Source organism: Letharia columbiana (assembly GCF_014066305.1).
Source record: "Letharia columbiana isolate WasteWater2 chromosome Unknown Sc0000013_s0, whole genome shotgun sequence".
In the NCBI taxonomy this organism is placed as follows: domain Eukaryota; kingdom Fungi; phylum Ascomycota; class Lecanoromycetes; order Lecanorales; family Parmeliaceae; genus Letharia; species Letharia columbiana.
Genome location: NW_023501052.1, coordinates 805,997 through 824,471, shown reverse-complemented (window position 1 = coordinate 824,471; position 18,475 = coordinate 805,997). Strand labels below are relative to the sequence as shown.

General features: G+C 51.6%; 9 protein-coding genes across 9 annotated transcripts; 4 read left to right on the top strand and 5 right to left on the bottom strand.

Annotated features, from left to right (window-relative positions):
* Positions 1–476: 476 nt before the first annotated feature.
* HO173_005168 (uncharacterized protein) lies at positions 477–1,484 on the bottom strand (the record flags this gene model as incomplete). The annotated part of the gene is made up of 1 exon (XM_037307086.1): positions 477–1,484. One exon carries the CDS (start codon positions 1,482–1,484, stop codon positions 477–479), a length of 1,008 nt encoding a protein of 335 aa, XP_037166210.1.
* An 828-nt stretch (positions 1,485–2,312) lies between these two features.
* HO173_005167 (uncharacterized protein) lies at positions 2,313–4,625 on the bottom strand (the record flags this gene model as incomplete). The annotated part of the gene is made up of 1 exon (XM_037307085.1): positions 2,313–4,625. The coding sequence occupies one exon, from the start codon at positions 4,623–4,625 to the stop codon at positions 2,313–2,315; it is 2,313 nt and encodes a 770-aa protein (XP_037166209.1).
* An 810-nt stretch (positions 4,626–5,435) lies between these two features.
* Positions 5,436–7,309, top strand: HO173_005166 (uncharacterized protein; the record flags this gene model as incomplete). Its single annotated transcript, XM_037307084.1, has 5 exons — positions 5,436–5,600; positions 5,664–5,762; positions 5,814–6,939; positions 6,991–7,051; positions 7,108–7,309. 5 exons carry the CDS (start codon positions 5,436–5,438, stop codon positions 7,307–7,309), a joined length of 1,653 nt encoding a protein of 550 aa, XP_037166208.1.
* Positions 7,310–7,643: 334 nt separating this feature from the next.
* Positions 7,644–8,572, bottom strand: HO173_005165 (uncharacterized protein; the record flags this gene model as incomplete). Its single annotated transcript, XM_037307083.1, has 3 exons — positions 7,644–8,293; positions 8,381–8,452; positions 8,506–8,572. The coding sequence occupies 3 exons, from the start codon at positions 8,570–8,572 to the stop codon at positions 7,644–7,646; spliced, it is 789 nt and encodes a 262-aa protein (XP_037166207.1).
* Positions 8,573–8,857: 285 nt separating this feature from the next.
* HO173_005164 (uncharacterized protein) lies at positions 8,858–9,592 on the top strand (the record flags this gene model as incomplete). The annotated part of the gene is made up of 1 exon (XM_037307082.1): positions 8,858–9,592. The coding sequence occupies one exon, from the start codon at positions 8,858–8,860 to the stop codon at positions 9,590–9,592; it is 735 nt and encodes a 244-aa protein (XP_037166206.1).
* A 215-nt stretch (positions 9,593–9,807) lies between these two features.
* Positions 9,808–10,140, top strand: HO173_005163 (uncharacterized protein; the record flags this gene model as incomplete). The annotated part of the gene is made up of 1 exon (XM_037307081.1): positions 9,808–10,140. One exon carries the CDS (start codon positions 9,808–9,810, stop codon positions 10,138–10,140), a length of 333 nt encoding a protein of 110 aa, XP_037166205.1.
* Positions 10,141–10,266: 126 nt separating this feature from the next.
* On the bottom strand, positions 10,267–10,869 carry HO173_005162 (uncharacterized protein; the record flags this gene model as incomplete). The annotated part of the gene is made up of 1 exon (XM_037307080.1): positions 10,267–10,869. One exon carries the CDS (start codon positions 10,867–10,869, stop codon positions 10,267–10,269), a length of 603 nt encoding a protein of 200 aa, XP_037166204.1.
* A 34-nt stretch (positions 10,870–10,903) lies between these two features.
* Positions 10,904–13,629, bottom strand: HO173_005161 (uncharacterized protein; the record flags this gene model as incomplete). The annotated part of the gene is made up of 2 exons (XM_037307079.1): positions 10,904–12,485; positions 12,542–13,629. 2 exons carry the CDS (start codon positions 13,627–13,629, stop codon positions 10,904–10,906), a joined length of 2,670 nt encoding a protein of 889 aa, XP_037166203.1.
* Positions 13,630–14,451: 822 nt separating this feature from the next.
* Positions 14,452–18,141, top strand: HO173_005160 (uncharacterized protein; the record flags this gene model as incomplete). The annotated part of the gene is made up of 7 exons (XM_037307078.1): positions 14,452–14,546; positions 14,594–14,837; positions 14,892–15,263; positions 15,321–15,540; positions 15,620–15,791; positions 15,839–16,926; positions 16,973–18,141. 7 exons carry the CDS (start codon positions 14,452–14,454, stop codon positions 18,139–18,141), a joined length of 3,360 nt encoding a protein of 1,119 aa, XP_037166202.1.
* Positions 18,142–18,475: the final 334 nt, after the last annotated feature.

The following is an 18,475-nucleotide window of genomic DNA, read 5'->3' as shown; positions in this document are numbered from 1 at the left end:
AGGTACAGTTCTTGAAATGTGAAAAAATGATCAGGTGTTCCGGTTCAGACGCCGAGGAAGCTCGTCTCAGCTGGATCTACTGCAGTGGAATCTGGTGAACTACGGGGGCGAACTCCGAGACTGGTTTCCCATTTGCGCGAGGTTTCACGCACCGTTCATACTCGTTTTGGGGAAGGGACTGGGGTCAACATGATCGTTCTTGTGAATGTTAGACAGAGGCAGTCATATCCCCACTCTATCAATAGCTTGAGCGCAGGTCCTTCGTCCTTGCCCGATAGTCTACATCAGCAACGCTCTTGTGTGGAATGGATTCATAATCTTCTATAGTGACACATGTCCACCGGAAGACATCCACATGCATAGTTCATGATCCTCTACCAGCGCCTCGGCCTCCACCCATCATATTTCGTGCCCTGGATGATTGTCAATTCCCGTCCCCATGCCACCAAAGAACGCAGAGGGTTTAAACTCACATCTCAGCAATATTCGGATCGTTCATCATAGCGGCCAGATCCGGCATGCCCCCTCCCCCACTGGCACCTCCTCCTCTCCCAGCACCTGCTTCGCCTGCTCCTCCCCGTCCTCCCGCCGCCCAGCATGCCCGCCAGCGCACTCAGATCAGGCATGCCTCCTCCTCCTCCTCCTCCTGTCCCAGCACCTCCCGAGCCCCCACCACCGAGACCAAACCTCTCCGCCATGCCCCTCAACTGCGGGTTATTCATCAAGCCCTGCAGTGTCTCCGGATTGCTCATGAGGTTCTGCGCCATATTCGCGAACATGGGGTTGCTCATCAGGCCACCGAGATCCGGCATGCCTCCTCCACCCCTCCCACCGCCGCCGCCCATCATACCCGCCAGGGCACTGAGATCTGGCATACCTCCCCCACCACTCGCGCCCCTCGCACTAGTCCCGTCATCGAGATCCTCTTCCAACCCACCAGCCGCCCTCTCCCTCTCCAACTCGTCCACCTTCTCCTTCGCCGTCTTGAACCCCTTCTTCATCGCCTCGCTTCCCCCATTCCCTTCATACTCGATCCCCTGCCCATAAGCCTCCATGCTGCCCCTCGCGTCCCCGAGCACGAACCGCGCCAGCCCGAGCCGCGACCACGCCTTGGTGTACTTCGGGTCGGCCGCGACGGCCATTTCGGCGTCGGTGCAGGCCTCGGCGTGCTTGTGGCTGGCGCTGTAGGCGGCGGCGCGGTTGGAGAGGTAGATGGGGTTCATGGGGGCGATGGCGATGGCTTTGGAGTAGAGGTCGATGGCGGCCGGGTGGTCTTTGCGCGCCATGGCGGCGTTGCCCTGGGATTTGAAGCCTTCGGATTCCGGGGTCGGGGCGGAGACGGCTTCTGCAGGTTTGGGTGCGCTGGCTCCGGTCGTGTTGCCGCCGCTGCTGCTGCTACTGGCTCCGGTCGTGTCTTTGCCCTTGAGTTTCTCGTAAACGCCGTAGATGCTCAGGAGTGATTGCGAGCCGATGGCGTCTGTCATGTGCGATTTATTGGAGGGGTCGACGTGGAAGGTGTCGGCGATGCAGGAGGTGGCTATTTCTATGCTCTCGGTGTCTTCAGGCGTTATGGTGCCGTCTTTGAGGGAGGTGGAGAGGAAGTCGATTATGGCAAGGGCGAGACGCTTTTTGGTGTCGAGGGTGGACGCCTATGGGGTGGTTAGCATTGGTGGGACTGCGAAGCTTGGTGGAACTCACCATGATGGCGCTGAGAGTATATAGGGGATTTAATAGGTCTGGTGGATTTCTCAGAGTCTGAAGAGGTATTTAAGTAGGCTGGTAGATTGTTGGAGTCGTGGGTAAAGGTGTGGTGTTCACAGGGAGAGCGCTGCAAAAGCTGGTATAAACTTGGACCCTGCATTGTGACGATCCCGAGGTTTGGCCGACCGCCTATGACGATGCTGCGAAGACTTGAAGACCAACAACAAGTGAAAAAGTCATGTCGGTCTATTCCAAACATAGCTTCCTTGACCAGACTCTAACATTTCAAGTCTCGATAGCCACAGGTTCGCAGGCTTGCTACCCAGAAGCCAGCCGCAGAGCCAGCAACTATTGACTCAATGCCACAAAGCCTGAACGGCCATTGAGGTTCCGGTTTATCGCTCCTATCTTGTTATCCGAGTTTATGCATCTCCTAACCTTATGAAGCTACGACAATTTGGGTATCAAGTCGCCTCAAAATGTTGACTTTTATAGTTGCCATACTGGAAAGGTGAAGAAGCTTGTATTCTTATCCTGTACATCCGACGGTGTACTTCTCAAGCTCTTCCACCTCAGTGCGTAAGAGTTGACCCCCAACTCCTCATTCTCACTCAACTCTGTCCTAGATCGACTATCTGCAAGGAACTATTCTCCAAACTGATGGCAGAAGTACTTTCATCTGACAAGCTTGCTAGCCCATTTCTCACAGTTGTCAAGTCCACACCCGTCACACTCACGAAGATTCCTTTATCTGCATCAAGCGTGGAGATACCCCCAAATCCTTGCTCTCTCCCGCAGATGCACCTCAGCATAATCTCGGATGCCCAGTATACCATCTTAAGTAACGTGATGTAATCCGAGATCGACAGGTCTAAACTGGTATCCATCATCAAATAGCAGCTTTTACTATGCTGTACGAATGGCATTTCGATACCGCCCGTCGGTTCCGTTGTGAAGAGTTGAGGGACCAAGATCTTTGGATCGCTGAGAAGTACCATGACGGCATCGGTGCAATCTTGTGTATTTATCTTTTGAGCAGCGGGCATGCCGGACCCAAGGCACCTCACCAATGGAGCGAATCTACCGCTGGCTTCTGGATACTTGGTAGTGTTGCTCGAGCGCTTATCCAGGTTGGCGGACTCGGTGCCACTGTATTCGTAAGAAGGTGTTGATACTGTCCGGTTTCTCGGTGGCGATGCAGATATTGCACTGGACGGCGACGAGACTCCTGTACCGGATGGCACCTCGAGAATTGTGCCATTTCTAAGATGTGTTGAGCCGAAGCCGCTGACACCTACGTAGAATTTATCTGCAGCTGTCCCAACATCGGCGATTCCACCTATTGCAAACTTGGACCCGTCCAAGCATCGGTCCAAGATCCTGTTGACCGTAGAAGCCACGTCAAGAAACCGGAACCGGTCCTGAATCGTGCTTTCATCATTGTTCTTGATGAAAACCACGCATTGCCCGTAGTGCCAATTGTTATATTCCGTTTTCATGATATTGATGTCCGCAGCGTCTGTGTAGCCAAAGGTCTGCTCCATCATCGGGTTTGGTAGCCTCAGGATTATTTCGTTTATGATAACATTACAATCCGAGGCAATAGCAGGCAGCAAGCGGTGGACTGAGGCGGGGTCGAAGCAGTGCACTGGATACCTTTTGCGGGCTTTCAACCCATCCGTAAGAGTCATTGACAACGAATTATGCTCTGGCACAATCGGGGATGATCTGCTTTCGAGGATGCGAGGCCCACCCGACGGAAGAGAAAGTGTGGTATCGCTCCCTAGGCTTTCTCCACTTCGCGTCTGTATGCCCGACACAACAACATAGAAACTCAGTGGAAATTTCAAACGACCAATATCAGCATTTCCACCCAATGGTTCTTTAGTGTCGGCGACACATTTCTGAACTATCCGCTGTGCCACTTCTGCAACGTCCACTGGGCGGAACCTATCGACCTGCTTTTCATCTATGTTTCGAACACGCATGAAGCAGTTTCCGAAAATCCATCGGTTTTCTGGCAGTGAAACATTGATTTCCGCAGTATCCGTGTAACCCCAAGTCTGTGCCCGAAGCGGATCCTTCATGCCAAGAATGATTGTGTTGATAATGAACTTGCAGTCTTTTGCATTGGCACCAGGTAGGCGAGATCCCCTTGGATAGCAGTCGATTTCGTGGCCGATCTGTACCTTCGGATCTCCCGTAGAATTCGATTGAGATCGTGTCTCATTCAGAGATACTAACGCCCCGTTTGAACCCAACATTCGCGGTTGAAGTCCTGCCGGACCGCGATTTGCCAGGTTGGCATTCGGAGTTCGCTTGGAGACTTCCGAATTAGGAAGGGTCGAAATGTCAGCGTCATTGACAGCGTTGACGTTAACATCTGGTAGGTATCCTTGCAAACCAACATAATACGACATTACGCGCGACCCGATGGGCATTGATCCCCCTTGGGCCTTCCTGTGACTCGTCACGCAATCTGACAAGATTTTGTTTGCCGTCAGTGCAACCTCAAAAAGAGTAAACAGGTCAATCGAGGCGCTCGGTGCAGAGTTGACATAGACACTGCATTGACCAAAGATCCATCGCGCGGGGAGCCAGTCGCGATACGACTCCATGTACATTTGCTCGGAGAAAGGTCGCCTCTCAAATGGTCCATCAAGGCGAAGAATGACATCATTGAGGACCGTGGTGCAATCTTGAGCTACTGCGGTAAGATCGAGACTTGCTCTGATATCGAAGCATAGAACTTGGTATGCTGGTGAATCCAGATTCGAGACCGGATTTGTCGAGTTGAACTGGGGTGAAGACACGTTTGCGTTTGGTACGGCTGCCGGGTTAAGAACTCTAGAGGGCAATGGTATTGCCGAAATTGGGACCAGGAAGAGTAACGCTGTATTGAGAGATTTGCCCAAGAGCAGCATCGCAGCTGCACCCTCACTTCAATCGACGCAGATTTGTACGCATTCAAGTCAAGGCTATAGGTTTGAGACGAGAGATGAAGGGAATAGAAGAGCAGAGGCGTACACCTCGATCCAAACAAGGTCACCAGAGATGATGAAGGAAATAGGCGCCTTTAGCAGTCGCGAGTCCTACGCATGGCGGATGTTGACTGCGCTGGCGCACAAATCAATGAGCAAGCCAAGGTAAAGCATATCGCTCTTACGGAACCGTCATCCAGAGAAACTGCTCATGCAGGGCAATAGCGTGGAAGGCACAAAATAACAGATAGCTCTTTTCTCAGAAAGACTGTTAGATCGAACTGCATGCTGCAGAGAAGAAACATGCGCTATTTGAGATTCCGATAACATGACCTGTAAGTATCCAAATGCTTGTCAATTGTAAGGAGAAGCATATTCGATGCCAATCCAAGGAAGTTGTGAGAATTGGAGGCAATCTGCTTGTGCAGGATGAGGATATTCTACAGGAGTCGATCGAATAGCTGTACAGAGATACATTGACGGACCGATATCTCCCATGAAGAAGAGCTGCGTATGGGCGATGAAGAGATACAGCATAGGGACATAAAGAAAGAAAAAAAGTGAAGTAACAGAACTCACTGCCCTCCTGCTGAGAGAGGATGCCGCATGCCGGCGCCACCGGAGCCGTCCGCGGCTTTAAGCAAAATCGGAGTTAAGCTATCGCCGTTCGGCTTACCAGACAGAGCTCCCTTGAACCTCACTCCATCCTTTCACTTTGACTCCAATGTATCTTCCCCTTACCGACAACAGATAATGACAATGGCCAACAATCTCCTTCATCTACCTCACGAGGTCTTGCATAGTATCATAGCCAATACAGACCCGCAAGACCTCGCAGCGTTATGCTGCTGCCGAGCTCTCAATGACTTCATCAAGAACAATCACCTGCTCCACAAGGAGATGTACCTCAAGACCTTTGTATGGCATTGGCATGATCCAATCTATCCGCCGTGTTCACACTGAGTGGTGTGCCTTGTGTAGGATTCATTATCCCAAAAGGACAACACTGTCTGGGGCCCCGAACTGCGAAAGCTGGTCAATGTCCAGAAGATCCTCGAGTCGAGTGACGATGCTCTTAAGGTAGCGTTCCCGCTCTCATCTCAAACGTGAAAGATACTGACGCTGTAGTAGTTATCCCAATTGCAGACAGTAGCTGTATCCATCCAAGATCTCTTGACGAACGCCCCCATGGACCCACGTACCTCCCTCAATCTTCCATTCCTTACGAACCTTTTCGAGCAACGACAAAACGTTAATACCTTCCTCTGCAGCTCATCACTCTTTGAATGGGCTAGAGCAGAGTTATGGGGTGATCTATCTACAACTAGGCAACGGAGAGACTTGGCAGCCATGCTCACAGAACAGAAGTTCCCTCGATCTCTGCGTAACCATTCCACCTTAAATTCTCTTGATTCGGAGACAGTTGCAGACCCGATACCGGAACAGCCAGAGTTGGGCGACCTGTTGGCTTACGTCTCCAGAACTGGAGATACAGGCTCTATCCCAGTACCAGTGCCCGCAGAAGCGCATGCCGCCAGCCCAACGAGCGCACTACAAAGACCACAACCATATGATAGGCAGCTCAGCGCAAAGCTCCATTGCTTATATGGTGTCTCAATTGGGACTGTCCGCAAGACTTGCGAGAGTTCCCCACCGCGTTACTCTCTGCGCAACGACACTGCGGAAATACATCCTTACGCTCGCTCCCGGGTTTACGACCTTAGGCAACACACAGAGAACGGCACTTTCTGGGGTCCATTTCTTGATGATGGCTTAGGAACTGTGGACTGGGAGAAGCTTGAAGCGATCATGATCATATTAGACTACAACCTGAGGCGCTCAACGGAGGTCCATCGCCAGTATGAGGGTATGCTGGAGCTGCAAGAGAATCCATGGGTTGGGGCAACACCTCATAGCTTCATCTCGCCTCCGCAGTCTGTGCCAATGGAGCCTCCTTTGCCACTTGAAGCGCAAGACCCTTACAGTGTCACGGGGACCTGGATGCGTGTTGTATGTTTCCTGGATTATACCGCACTGTATGACTTCAACTTTGGTGATGACCAGCCCGAACGTGACCATCTACGCGAGCCTATCGATACCGAGGAGGCTACTCGCTTGATCACCATGAAGATTCACGTGACTAAGATCCAAGCACCTGGTGAAGATGATGGCCAGCAACTTCCGGTTGTCCATTTTCAGGGCAAGTCCTCATCAATCCGGCCATCATGGGATCCCAACGCGAACTCCAAGATCAAAGGTAAGACATAACCTCATCACCTACCGAGATGATTAGGCTAATCACGACCAGGTACCGTGAGATTGACGCCTCAAGGCGAGGTCAGGTGGACAACCTTTTCTGTCTTTCAAGGGTAAGTGCTTCCCGCTCCCCAAGGAAGTGATCCAGAGGCTAATTGCTATTGTGCAGCGAGGAGAGATGGCGAAGCGAGGGCATTCAGATTGGAGGCGTCCGGTCAGCTCGTGGTGTCTTGGGCTTCTGGTTCGACAAAGACTTCGATGAGCATGGCCCGGCTGGGCCTACAGCCTTCTGGAAGTCGCATGATGGGATAGAGGCGAAGAAACCGTCAAACACTCACGGATGGAATCAATTTACTGTGCCTTCATACTGACTTTGCTTCCGTATCGGAGTGCGGCACTGGGCACCCTCGGAGTTGGTGGCGTGTGCAGGGACTCCAACATGCGACAGCTGAAATAGTGTCAAGTTCAACAATTCATTGAAGTCAATAGGAGGCGAAAAAGAGGAGTAGGATGTAGAGAAGAGTTTTATTGATCTCCCGAACATGCATTACGAATCTGACTGAATTTCTCACGCGCTAATTTGAGGTCAGAGCTACTCTCGTTGTGCAAGGAATAGAGTACAGCTATTCATGAATTGTTTGATGGCCTTCGAGATGATGAACACTCATCCTTTGTCTGGCACAATGTCCTGAGTCCTCGACTGATCTATGGTCGCATTCCTTCACACTTGGCTTCACCCCCTAGTTCCAACCTCTTCTCTCGAAGCAAAAACCCCATCCACAAGATTTCCGTATCGTTCCCTCTCAATCCCCAACCTTCAACCCTTCCACCCCCTTCAAAGCATCCTCCTCCCCCTCCTCCTCCTCCTCCCACCTTCCCCACCAGCCCCCTCTCCCACAACTCCCTCCCACTCATCTTCCCCTCCTCAATCTTCACCTTCCTCGACTTCCCCTCCTCCTCCACCTTCCTCCTCTCCTCCTCCTCCCTCTCCACCTCATCCCGGAATCCCGCCCTCCAGGCCAGAAAACTCTCCCTCGTCACAGCCTCCCCGTGAAACTTGGCATTCTCCGCCTCTTCGGCCTTGGCCGCCTCTTTATCCTTCTCCGCCTGCACTTCATTCAACCTCTCGCCAATCAGCAGCTCCGCACTCTCCTTCAGCGCGCTGATGAGCGTAAACACCATCGCCTGACCCATAGACTCGGTTATCGTCTCGTCGATGGACGATAGCAAGTGTGGTTTGTCCTCTGGTAGAGATAGCTGAGGCAATCGGGGAGCATTTTGGGGGAAGGTGATGTCGAGGTTGGGGGCAACGTCGGGATAGGATTCGGGATAGGCGACTGTGAGGACGAGGTTTGCTGGTGGGAATGTGTCAGTCAGTCTCTTGCCCGAATATGTATGTGGGGAAAGACGGGATGTGGAGGGAAATGGAGGGGGGCACGTACGAACTTCTGCATCTTCATCTTGACCGGGTATATCTAGTGCTATCGAGACGCGGTAGGATGTCTCTGAGATATCTGATGTAAAAAGGTGTGAGCACTCTTCCATCAGACCAAGAAAGCAGACTCACCAGCAATCTCATCCGGAAAGATAGAATCAAGGACCTCTCGTTCCTCAACCTGCTCCTCACGACCCATCTTTCCATCTCGTCAAAATCCTAACCCACTGCCTCCCACCAACCCGCCATGCCCGCGGAAATCACATAAACCCATAGGGCTGAACACTCCCGCTTTAGCGCCCCAAAACTCCACTTCCACCTTCCCAAAAATTCCCACCAACGAACGAACCCCCACCATGCCCCCCCGCTGGCTCCGCATCCTCTCGAAACCCTACGTCTTTCTCCCCGCCGGCTTCCTCATCATCAACGTCGCCGTCAGTATTTTCCCCGACCCGCCCGCCGTCCGAGAAGCGAACGAGCGGAAATGGGCGCAGGCGCAGCAGCGGCGCGAAGAAGCGTACGAGCGCGCCGTGATGGAGCAGATCGAGCGGGCGAACCCGGGCGCGTTCGACCGAAACTGGGACCCGGATCGGGACCGGGATTAGACCCGGCTTCTTCGACAGCAGCGGCAACGGACGTGCTCGCGGAAGCGGAATCGTTGTTGAGAGAGGGGAGAGGAAGGGCGGAGGACGCACTACCGGTTGCGTTGCGAGCGCTGCGGCGAGCTGCGGGGCGGGATGATGCCGCTACGACGACGCTGCCCGCGCTCGGTCTGGTCGCGGAGATATACCTCGAGCTCGGCGACGCGACGGCCGCGCGTGAATACTTTCTGCAAGCCGTTTCGTTGGACCCGGAAGGGCGGGTTCCCGAGACGCTCGGCGGGGGCGCGGAGAAGTTCCTCTGGCTGGCGCAGCTGAGCGAGGAAGGCGGGCAGGATAGCGTGGCGTGGTTCGAGCGTGGCGCGGCGGTGTTGCGGCGGGAGATTGGAGCGCTGGGGGAGGGAGAGGGCGAGGGGGGGGGAAGAGATGCGGAAGAAGCTGGCGGGGGCGTTGTGTGGGATGGTGGAAGTGTACATGACGGATCTGTCCTGGGAGCCCTCCGCGGAGGCGAAATGCGAGAGTTTGATTTCGGAGGCGCTGCTCGTGGCGCCGCGTTGTGCGGAGCCGTTGCAGACGCTGGCTTCGGTACGGATATCGCAGACGCGGATACCGGAGGCTAGGAAGGCGTTGGGGGATAGTATGGGGGTATGGCGGGATTTGGAGCCCGAAGACGCTGCGGTGCCGGATTTCCCCACGCGGATTTCTTTGGCGAGATTGTTGATGGAGGTGGAGATGGAAGAGGAAGCGTTGGGGGGTTGTGGAGAGGTTGGTGCAGGAGGATGATGGGAGTGTGGAGGCGTGGTATTTGGGGGGTTGGTGTTTATATTTGCTCGGAATGAAGCAGAGGAAGAAGCATGATGAAAGGAATGGCGCAGCCGAGGGGGATGCTATGGAGGATGTGAATGGACATGACGAGGATGAAGAAGATCTTCTTACCCAAACTATGGTCTCGAGTCGAGAATGGTTACGGCAAAGTTTAAAGCTTTATGAACTGGTTGAATATGAGGATGAAAGATTGAAGGACCATGCGATGGAGTTGGTTGAGGAACTCGATGCCATTATTGGGGAAGGGGGAGAGGATGAGGTAGACGGGGGCGAGGAGGAGTGGAACGGCTTTGGAGAGGAAAGTGAGAAGGAGCAAGAAGATGAGGAGATGGATGAAGGCTGAGATTGCTCCATTCCGGCTCTGGAGACCAACGTCAAGAACAACGACATGTATAACACGATCACGATAATGGACGGCGACATTTCGACCATAGATAATATCAATCGCAAACAAACCAGATCAAGGGTATCATGCCACCAACTCGTCACTCTCCCACCCGACCTCCCCACAAACCTCCTTCGTATACCTCTGCATTTCCTGCAAATTCTCCACGATATCCGTCAAAGCGCCCGAAAAGGCATACTGATACACATCCGCCCACCTCCTGCCTTTGCCTTCTTCATGCCCCATCCTCTCCCTTCCCCCGTCCTCAACTCCCTTCCCCTTTCCATCCACCTCCGACCGCCGGACTTGCTCCGCCTCCATGACAGCCATACAGTCCAACAATCTCCTCCTCGCAATCGCTGCGCTGGGCAGATACCGCGGCACGGGCTTATCTGCCCTAAGAGCGCAGGCGAGGACGTAAAGATTCATGAGGATGACGGCGACAGCGTCACGGCGGGGAACAGTCAGTGAAGCGATGGCTGCAGGGTCGGAAGCGGCCATGTTGGGTTGGAAATAAAGACTCGACTGGCGCACTTGGACAAGGTGCTCGAAGAAAGACTCGCAGGCTGCGATGAGGGCGCTGTAGGGGAGCGGGTTGAAGGGAGCTCTGAGGCGCATTTCGTGCCTTGTCAACTCCATGAGCTGCCGCATTCGCACAAAGCCTTCTCTTAACCGAGCTTCGAGCATTTCCGATCTCACTATGTCTTTTGGACCCGGTTCTTCACCTTTCGTGTAGTAGATGTATTTGGCTACGACACCACGGTAAAGGATGGCTGAATGGAGCATCGTGCTGGATAAAGATTTTCTGAGCTCGTGGCGGGCGACGAAAGGCCAGAGGACCCAGTTGACGGTCAAGGCGGCTACCAACCCCACGACAAAAGCAAGGCCTCTGGTCCAGGCGATGGCGACGACAGATGGGTAGCCACCTTCCGTATATGCGCTCAATGAGACCACGGTGAAGCTTAGGCATCCAACTACTCCTGAACGAGGATGCGAGCTTTGCGTGGAAACGGTAAAGCATTGGTATCATGTAGACGGCGGCAAATACGGCCATCACGTACGGATTTCCGTTATCTGCTGCGTAGGCGAGCCCACCCCAGATCGCACCAATGGCAGCGCAAAAGGTCCGCACAGCAAGGTCCTGGAAGGTCCCGCCAACGCGTGGATGCATCATGGCCCAAACCGTGACTACAGTCCACCAGCTTTCATTATCATTCCACCATCCTCGACTCTGTGGAAGCCAAGCAGGGACAGAGAGAAGCGTAGTGACCAGGGTGACTTTGAAAGCAAACCGTGATTCGAAGCCTTGTAACCGGTGTAACATCTCCCACGCTCGATATCGAAAAGGTGCTTTGCCCGAACTCTTGCCATGGTCATACTCTTGTTCTTTTTGGTACTCTCCGATCACTGGTGGCTGTTCTGGCGCATCCTTCAAGCCCTGCCCTCCTGCTGCATGTCTTGCCGCCGGAATGTAGGCACTGCTCTGAAGTTCCGCCATTGTTCTATCCAGTTGTTTCTTGCTACGAAAGTAGAAGCCCGCTGTCAGCCCTCCACGGTCGTGTCTTACCTGGTAATTAGTCCGCATGATTGCCTTATGGAATGGGTAAGACGGTGCGCGAATACTCCATTTTCTTTTTGCCTGCTCCATTTCTAAGACCTTGGCCACAAGCGCCTCCACTTTGTCTGCTGTCTGGCGTACGGGGTGAACGAACAGGAAAAGCTGTATCACATCAGGACTTTTGGCATATTCAGACGGCAAATGGGGGTGCGCGACCAGTAGAGCGTCGGCTGAGTCGAACGCTTCCTTGGCGGTTCGCAGATTGTCCAGGGCTTGCGAAAGGATGTATGGTTCGTTTTTTGCGGCTTTTTGCCCACCAATAGATAAAATCGTTTGGTCTGCGCGCGTAATATTGGCTACCATGGCGTCAATCAATACTCTCGTGGGCTCCTTGAGGGTGTGGCAAATTGTCCGCTTGGCTCGATCATGGTGGAGTATGGGACCCTGCTGCACATCACCGGTACTCTGCTCGAAGGCTGGCTCAGTGGGCGAATCGGAATCGGCAAAGAGAGTTGGGTCAGGGGTGATTGCCAAGATAGATCGTATGACACCTTGGATCAGGTTGCGTATCAGTGCAACATCGTTGGGAAGGAAACGTGAAAACGTAAATTCGAGAGTAAAGTCTCGAACAGCCTGAGAGATATTGACGAACTGCCAGGCAAGCTTGCGTTTCAGAAACGGCATCTCCGGGGATGGTAACACAAGTCCCGCTTGTATTGTGTTCAATGAATCATGAAGAGCAAGTCTAAAGAAGGGTGAGATACCGTAATGCTGACCAAGTATAAAGGAATAGTGCCTTACGCAAGCGACCTTGAACCAGCATCTGGGAAAACGAGGACTGCGATGATAAGGCAAACAGCCTGGCCTAGTACCCACGGTATGCCATAATCGAAGACCTTTTTCCAGCCCACACTCTGGGATGTGTCTGCTAGACATGTGTAAACGATGGCAATTCCAGCACAGAGTACGGCTTGATAGAGCCTGATGAAGACGCATCGTAACCAGCCGATGAGTACAGCGAAGATAATAAGGAAAGTAGCCAATATACCGCCGTATCCGGACTGGGCTGTAGCCGTAGATGTGGAGACGTAAAGAGCTAGAGACCCCCAGCCCAAGCCAGCGACGGTACCGAGGATAGTGAGAATAGTACCGTCAAGCTGGCTACCGACCGCTCTTCCTGGGTGATTGATGATTGCAGAAATAACCATAATGTAATTATATTTGCCAAGCCAGTCCCTTGAAGCTGGTATTAGACAGATGATATAAGTAATTATAAACCCAAGAAATGTCTTCAAAAGGCGGATACCTGCCCTAGACGTACTAATCCTCTGGAAAAAAGCCTTTGCTTCGCGAAATTGCTGAGGCAGGAATCGCCGTAACGAGAGTGGATGATTCTTCTTCCGGAATGCATCTGGCAAAGTCTCGGCTGCTTTCATCATCAGATCCTCATGATTGCGTTTTAACGGCCGATTAAAGGCAGCGTCGAAGAATCCATCCCGCGATTCCTCAAGACCGTACCCGTCGAGATCTGCATCTACAGCTTGGAGGAGATGCTCGAGCTGCAGATGACTGGTACTTGCCCCAGGAGATGGTACTGGAGATGTTTTCAGCGCCCTGGAGTCTAAAGCGCCTCGAGGGGCTGTAGAGGTGTGAGCAAAGGATCCAAGGATGACATCGTGTGCACCAGCCAAGCGGCGTTGGGGGCTTGGTTCTTCTGTAAGGTGTAGACTGTTGGGGTTCCGTTTCCTCAAGAGCAAGTGTGGTCCGGATGATGTATTTTTCTCGCCATGGTGGGCCGGCTTACGTCCCTCAGCGGCCTCGACATCTTTGATCTCTGACTTGATTGTTGGTGTCTTCAAATAGATCTTTGGGCCTGTTCCTGCGGCCATTTGTTAATCAGATGGCAACAAGGTTTACCGTCTTAGCTATGTCTGCCTTGACATGGTTCAGGGTTCCCAACTTATCCCGGGCCATAGCCAGGACACTAGCAGAGATGTATTAGATGTATTTGTTGTCGTTATTGCCTTTCTTGGCAGAATATGATAGTCACAAACGCGCTAACGCCTCGTAGGGCTGAATGCGCCTAATGCTGTACCTGAAAGGTACCTTACTTTCTCTCTTTGTGTCACGTACTTTTCTTCTATAAAGTCGATTTAGCAATGTACTTAAGTTTGTGGCACGATCAGATTTGCTTTCGCCTTCCTGTTGGCTCTTTGTTTTCTCTTTTCATTGATTTGTTCTATCTTATTATCTACAATTCGTACGTATCTTCGTTCCATCTGTGAACTGTGTTTAGAATAAATTTGTAAGATGTTAAGATACAGTATACCAATTTTGGAGTATTGTACGGTATATGGCAAACGAGCCCGTGATCTGATGGTATCCTGTCAGCACTGTTAACCACTAGGCCATAGGCTCAAAAATGCGAGGGTATCGCGCTTCATGCACGATTCACCCTATCGAACCCTATAATAGGTGCTTAGGTGTCAGGTCAGGCCTGACATATCCTGAGTTCAAAGCGGAATACCTTCATTCAATTTCACCTATCAGGCTATCACTGAATGTCACACGGAGCGCTGACGCTAATCCGGAAAAAGCCAGCTATTGCAGCCTTTCAAATGGCCCCGCATCGTCAGCCTCGTCGCTCCGTCTCTGCTCTTTCATCTCTTCCTCTAGTATTATCTCTGAATGCGTGAAATTTTGGCGTCACAATGTCGACATCGAAGCATGGCAAGCGCCAAGAAGAATACCTTCGCACTTTGTATGAGCCTGACGTGCAGGGAGAGCTGGCCCAGCATCTTATTGAGTACTTGCGCATACGGGACTGATTTTTCATCATGCTAACTCAACAAGCATCGTATTCGTACACGGGCTGAACCCCCACAGCAATGCCGATTTTGCCAATGCTACCTGGACCCACGAGAACGGGAATTTCTGGCCTACCAAACAGCTCCCGAAGCGTGTCCCATCAGCTCGCATCCTTGTCTTCTCCTACAACTCACAGGTAGCCTGGGACACCAGTAAGAACGGGATTCAAAAACACGCCAATAACCTGCTTGATCGGCTCTCCGGAGCTAGAGAGTCCAGACTTGCTGATGTGTGCGCCCACATATGTGGTTCGACAGAAGACATGCTAATGAGATAGCCACAGAAAAACTACAGTGTACCCATCATCTTCGTCGCACACAGTCTCGGAGGCCTAGTGGTCAAACAGGCACTCGTCACTGCTAAGATTGATGACACATACATTAATCTCAGAAAAGCAACCTATGGCCTTGTCTTCTTCGCTGTACCCCATCAAGGCGGCCATGGAGCTGGTCTCGGCGCGATCGCAAAGAATATCGTGTTGTCGCTGACGGGTGATGCGAACAACGACCTCATAGAGTCACTGAAGTCGAATTCTCTCTTTCAGGAAAGCCAGACGGCATTCTTTAAGCATCAGCTGGAAGACTACCAGATAGTCTCGGTCTGCGAGGACAAGCCAACGAAGCTTACCAGATTTCTTGGCAAGGCAACGGCTTTGGTGATTTTACAGCTCTGCCGAACTATCATTAGCACACCGAGCTGACAATTAGTACAGGTCGTTGTCGACGAAAGGTCTGCGACTTTGGGATTGCCAGGCACTCGGGAAAAGCTTCTGACTGTCAACTCGAACCATTCAGAGGTCTGTAAGTTCGAGGATGACGATGACAAGTTTGAGCCTATCAAACGTGCTATTGGAATGCTGGCAGATCATGCTATCGCCGAGCAGAAGAAGACTGCTGCCGATCAATCTCGCGATCATTTACACGCACAAGGATGTACGTAGTCGGTGAGCTAAGCTTGTCTTCAAGATGGCTTCATGGTGGTCAGTATTTGACAGAGCGTATCTTCATATAGATGTCCAAAAATTTCTCGATGGCCTCCACTTCCCCGCAATAGTGTCCCGTGAAGAAGAAATTGCCGATGCTCACCAAGAGACGTTTCAGTGGATTTTTGATGACTCCGGCGATGCAGTGCGCCCTTGGCCCAATTTCGTGGAGTGGCTCAAGACAGGCCGGGGAACATATTGGCAAGTGTTCCTGCTTTCGTGCGTCTTATATTAGCTGAATGAAATAGGATCTCCGGCAAAGCGGGGTCTGGGAAGTCGACTTTGATGAGCTATATCTGCGGGGATTCACGGACCATGAGGTCCCTAAAGATCTGGGCAGGACCAAAAGTTTCAACAGTGGTTACGCCGAGATTCTTCTTCTGGAGTCCCGGCAGCCCGATGCAAAAGACTTCCGTGGGATTGCTTCGGTCTCTTCTCTATCAGATATTTCAGGAGTATCCTGAGAGTGTTCCACTGCCGACAAGAAACGAATCCCTCTCAGATTGGACGGAGAAACGGCTTCGAAGGATTTTTCAGAACTTAACTCGTGATATATCGAGCTCATATCGCATTTGCTTCTTTATTGATGGACTGGACGAGTTCAGCGGTGATCACGACGCACTGATTGAGATGTTTCAGGAGCTGGTGCAGGATGAGAAAATCAAAGTGGTACTGTCTAGTCGGCCGTACCCAACATTCGATCGAGCATTTGGCTCCAGAGCTATGCTTAAACTGCAAGACCTGACTAGAGCCGATATTAAGAAGTTTGTGTTGGATAAGTTCTTCGCTCATCCGAAAATTCAGTCAATGGCAGCCCAAGAGCCTCAGAATGCCTTCGAGCACGACCTTTATGATTTGATCAATGATATTGTCTGGAAATCTGACGGTGTCTTTCTTTGGGTCGACTTGGCTGTCAAGGACCTGATACGAGGGATCAACGATGAAGACAGCCTAGAACAACTGAAAGAAAGGCTTGACTTCTTACCAACAAGACTTGAAGATCTCTACGCACAGATGCTCAGTAAAATCGACAAAGTCCATCAGGAAGAAGCGGCTTGGTTCCTACAAATTGCACTTCATCAGCAGTCGAACGCGTGTTCGCACCGGTCGAACGATCTTCTCGACTTCACGCTTGCAGTCTATAAATGTCTGGACCGTGATCTTGAGTCTTCAGCGGATTTTCCTTCGCAAAATGTGATGGATCATTGCCAGTGGACGAGAAGAAGGATCGCAACGACCTGCGCTGGCCTTCTTGAAGTCCACCAACCAACATTCGGCAGAAGCACCGCGCAAAGTTCCCCAGAAAACACCAGTTCAGAAGACACCGATCCAGAAGGCGCCAATCCAGAAGACACCGATCCAGAAGACACCGATATTAGAAGACACCGATTCAGAAGACACCGATTCAGAAGACACCAATCCAGAAGACACGATCCCAGAAGTCCAGTTTGTGGTCTCATTCCTGCATCGCACCGTCGCAGATTTTCTAAACGAATCCGAGCAAGGAAGAAAGTTTCTAGGTGCAAACACGTCACCAAATCGAAACATTTATGTAGTATGGGCCAAAGTGCTAGTGGCTAAAGTACGAATGCTTGGGTTTACTCAGGACACAAATTTGATTGAAGCTTTAACCATTGAAGACATCATGACAGCCGCCTCTGATGCCGAATACAAAACTGGTGTGGCTCAGACGGCAATCTGTGCCTATATAGAGCTCGCCGTGACAATCCTAGATCAGAAAAGAGGAGTCCCTGTACCAGGGTCGCACTGGTGTACACGCATAAATAAGTGGGCTTCGCGTTGGAGTTATGGAGTACGGTATAGTTACTTGGAGCGTAGCCTAAGCAATCAATTTCGCTATACCAGCAATCAAGCTAAAGAAGACGGCTCGTCGAGGCCAGCGTCAGATCGGCCAATCGACTACCTTGGCTTTGCAGTGTCCAATGGTTTGAAGTTGTACGTGCAGCAGCAAATAACGTTACTCCCAGCCGACTTTCAATCATCTACAGCAACTTACTTGTTACGATGTACAATAATTTCTTCTCGCTTCGACGACATCGGCCCTTCGCAGACTTCGAGATTCCTTGACCTCGTTTGTGCGCTTTTGAGACACGGTGCAAACCCAAACGTGCCGGTATGTGAAAGCACTGTCTGGGGTCATTTTCTGGCACGGATGGTCTTTGCGAAGGACGACCGAAGATGGATGGACCATGAGCTTGCACATACTATGGAAAGGCCCTGGAGAACAGCGTTCAACTGTTTCATCGAGCATGGGGCTGACACGAATGGCATACTTTCCATGCAGAGGTGGAACTTCCTAAAGTTTGAAATCGAAGAACGTGACCTTCACAGACTTCCGAATGGTTCTTCGAGATTTAGAAAAGTGCTAGGAATTTGGTGCTACCTTCAATTTCCCATCAGTGTGTCTGTTCCAACACTGATTCGGTACTACTTGGGCGACTCGCCCGACTCTGCAGATATTCTTTCAGCCTGTATGCTCAATGGTGCTTTTTATCATGCAAAATGCACGGAAATATCCATCGAATTTTGAAGATGGTGAGGACCTACCCCCACTAAAACAATGGGCGCTGTCCGATCAGCAGTCGGATCGACTTCTTGAAGCATTCGAAAGATACGTCATACCCACCGTGCCACCCCGATCTTCGGAAGCCGAATTAAAGCGTCTGGTTCTATGTCTATACGATGAGATTTCGATGAAGGAACCAGTTCGCATTCAAGGGTCGAACTCTTTCAGGTCTCCAACATAATTGATGTTCACGCAACGCATGTTTAGCACACCTTGATGAACTTCTGCCAATTCAGTTTCTGAGCAACACAAAGGTCAGTATCTGTATTACAATGAGTTCGACTTTCCCACAGCGCGC